At 41.7% G+C, this 2241-nt stretch overlaps 1 protein-coding gene across 1 annotated transcript; it reads left to right on the top strand.

Moving 5' to 3' along the window:
* Positions 1 to 337: 337 nt before the first annotated feature.
* Positions 338 to 1725, top strand: LOC139279544 (leucine-rich repeat-containing protein 10B). The gene has a single exon (XM_070898672.1). The coding sequence runs from the start codon at positions 353 to 355 to the stop codon at positions 1232 to 1234; it is 882 nt and encodes a 293-aa protein (XP_070754773.1). The 5' UTR covers positions 338 to 352; the 3' UTR covers positions 1235 to 1725.
* Positions 1726 to 2241: the final 516 nt, after the last annotated feature.

Genomic DNA, 2241 nt, shown 5'->3' with positions numbered 1-2241 from the left:
TATTCACACAAAGAATGCTCAGTACATGGAATGGATTCCCAGCTGGAATGGTGGAGGCAAAAATACTGAAAGCATTTGGGAAATAATTGGGTGTCATCGTGGAGGAATCTAGGCTCTTTCTGGATGGATGATCTAAGATGGGCCAAATGGTCTTTGTCATCTATAATGATCTGATTTTGTGATCGTGCAGTTCATATTATCTAAACATCTGCATCATGTGATTGCCTTGTAACTAGCTGTCTTTTGGCCATCTATGACCTTTTTCACCCAAATGGACATTTTGATAATCCGTGTTATAAACTTTGCATTCTGATTTTTTTTCATCCTGTTTAGGGAGGGCTGACCTCCAAGAATGAAAATGGGGAGTGCATTTCAGAAGGTTGCCTCTGTCTTATCTTGCAGCTCCGATGATGAACTGAGCTGCATTTCGAACGCCATGGACGAGGTACTGGCCGACAGGATGCTGGATGCCTGCCACAAGAAGATAAAAAGACTCCCAGTCCCAATCTGCTCCTTCACATATGTAGAGAAGCTGTACATTAGCAACAACAGGCTGAGGGAACTCCCCAATGAGTTTGAGCAGCTGGTCAACTTAAAGATCTTAGCGCTGGACTTCAACAAATTTGAAGATGTGCCTAGAGTTGTATGCAATATGCAGAACCTAACCCGGCTCTATCTTGGTAGCAATAGATTAATGACAATTCCTCCAGAGTTTAGGAATCTAGAAAACCTCAGGTGTCTATGGATAGAGAGCAACTATTTCAGAAAGTTTCCCAAACAGTTAATTAATATGCCCAGTCTGAGGTCACTACAGATGGGAGACAACAAGCTAAAGTCTTTACCAGAGGATCTGGTTAGGTTCATAAACCTGCGTGGATTTTGGTTATATGGCAATAGATTCGAGGACTTCCCAAAGGTGTTATTGAAAATGGAATTTCTAGAAATCCTTGACGTGGACAAAAATAAAATCACCGAGTTCCCTAATATGGAGCACCTTTCAAGACTCAAACTGTTTTCCTATGATCATAACCCTGCCAAGCACCCACCGTGTGTGGCAGATTCGGTGACACTGGTGGGTGAAGGGGCAGCGGAATTGTTGGCTGCCAAAGCTCAAGAATTGGAAGAGAACGAGGAAAATCAGGAGCCTCTGCATAGCATCCTCAAAAACGGCTCGACAGCACTGGAAACGGAAGGCAGCTTCTCAGCATTAGAGTGTTCTCAAGAGGAGACATGAGAGCGGCTGCTGATACCAGCCATGGAATATCACATATCAGGCACCGAGTGACAGCTCTATTGAAGTCGTTGTGAGATGGTGTTTAACCCACTCTGGACCAGTTGGGAACGGAGCAGGCAGCTGGAGGTATAAATGGCCCAAGATGACCGGAACTGGGTGAAAAAACAGTAGAAAACAAAATAAAAAATAGAAAAGTTGGTTATTTCTTTATATAACCCAATCCGAGTCGGAGTACAGGATACGGTTTTTTTAAACAGTGAGGGCCTTTCTACTGATAAATCGTGCTGCGACAGATTTATCAGCCGATTGTGTTAACAGTGTGGATGTGCCACACACAATTTAGGACCTAACTGTGTCTGTATCACCAGATTGACTCAAGAATGTCTGTGGCCCCGCATCGCAGCGATAAGATAGTGGTTGGATAATACTTCATAAGCGACAGTTTTCAAATGATACCAATAACAGTGTTATAATTACCACAGTGATAACGAAGGAGGGTTTGTTTCCATATTGCAATAAGATTTGGGGTGACAGTTACATATTTATTAATAGGTTGCTGTTACTAATAAATTTGTAATGAATGCAACAAAATAATGTGTCGCTAGAATGTGGCTACTCTTGCGCAATGGATCATATTCAGCACCATTATTAAACTCCATTCATCACTTTGAAACTAAGCGGCTTCATCGTTTGTTTACGTGTTAAAATAATTTCAAGGAGTTAAAAATAACAATTCATTCTGTTCATAGCAGCAGGGGCGGGGGTGAGAAAGAGACAGAAAAAAACCCATATACACACAGTATTTGCATGCAAGACTGTATTGAGTTTTCATTTCCTTAAATGGCAAGGGAAAGATTTTTTTAGCTGGAAGGGACTGTGCCAGGAATGCAGCTCAGATCTGCTCACAGATCCACTCCTTTACTTCCGTTTAGGGAGAAAGGATTCATGATGTTACACAATAATAAACCAGGAAATGAGGGTCAAAGATATTACGATAAATGTGAAAA

The sequence above is a fragment of the Pristiophorus japonicus genome, chromosome 14 (genome assembly GCF_044704955.1).
Source record: "Pristiophorus japonicus isolate sPriJap1 chromosome 14, sPriJap1.hap1, whole genome shotgun sequence".
Taxonomy (NCBI): Eukaryota; Metazoa; Chordata; class Chondrichthyes; family Pristiophoridae; genus Pristiophorus; species Pristiophorus japonicus.
Note: the sequence above shows the minus strand (reverse complement) of the source record. Positions and strands in the feature narration are given on the sequence as shown.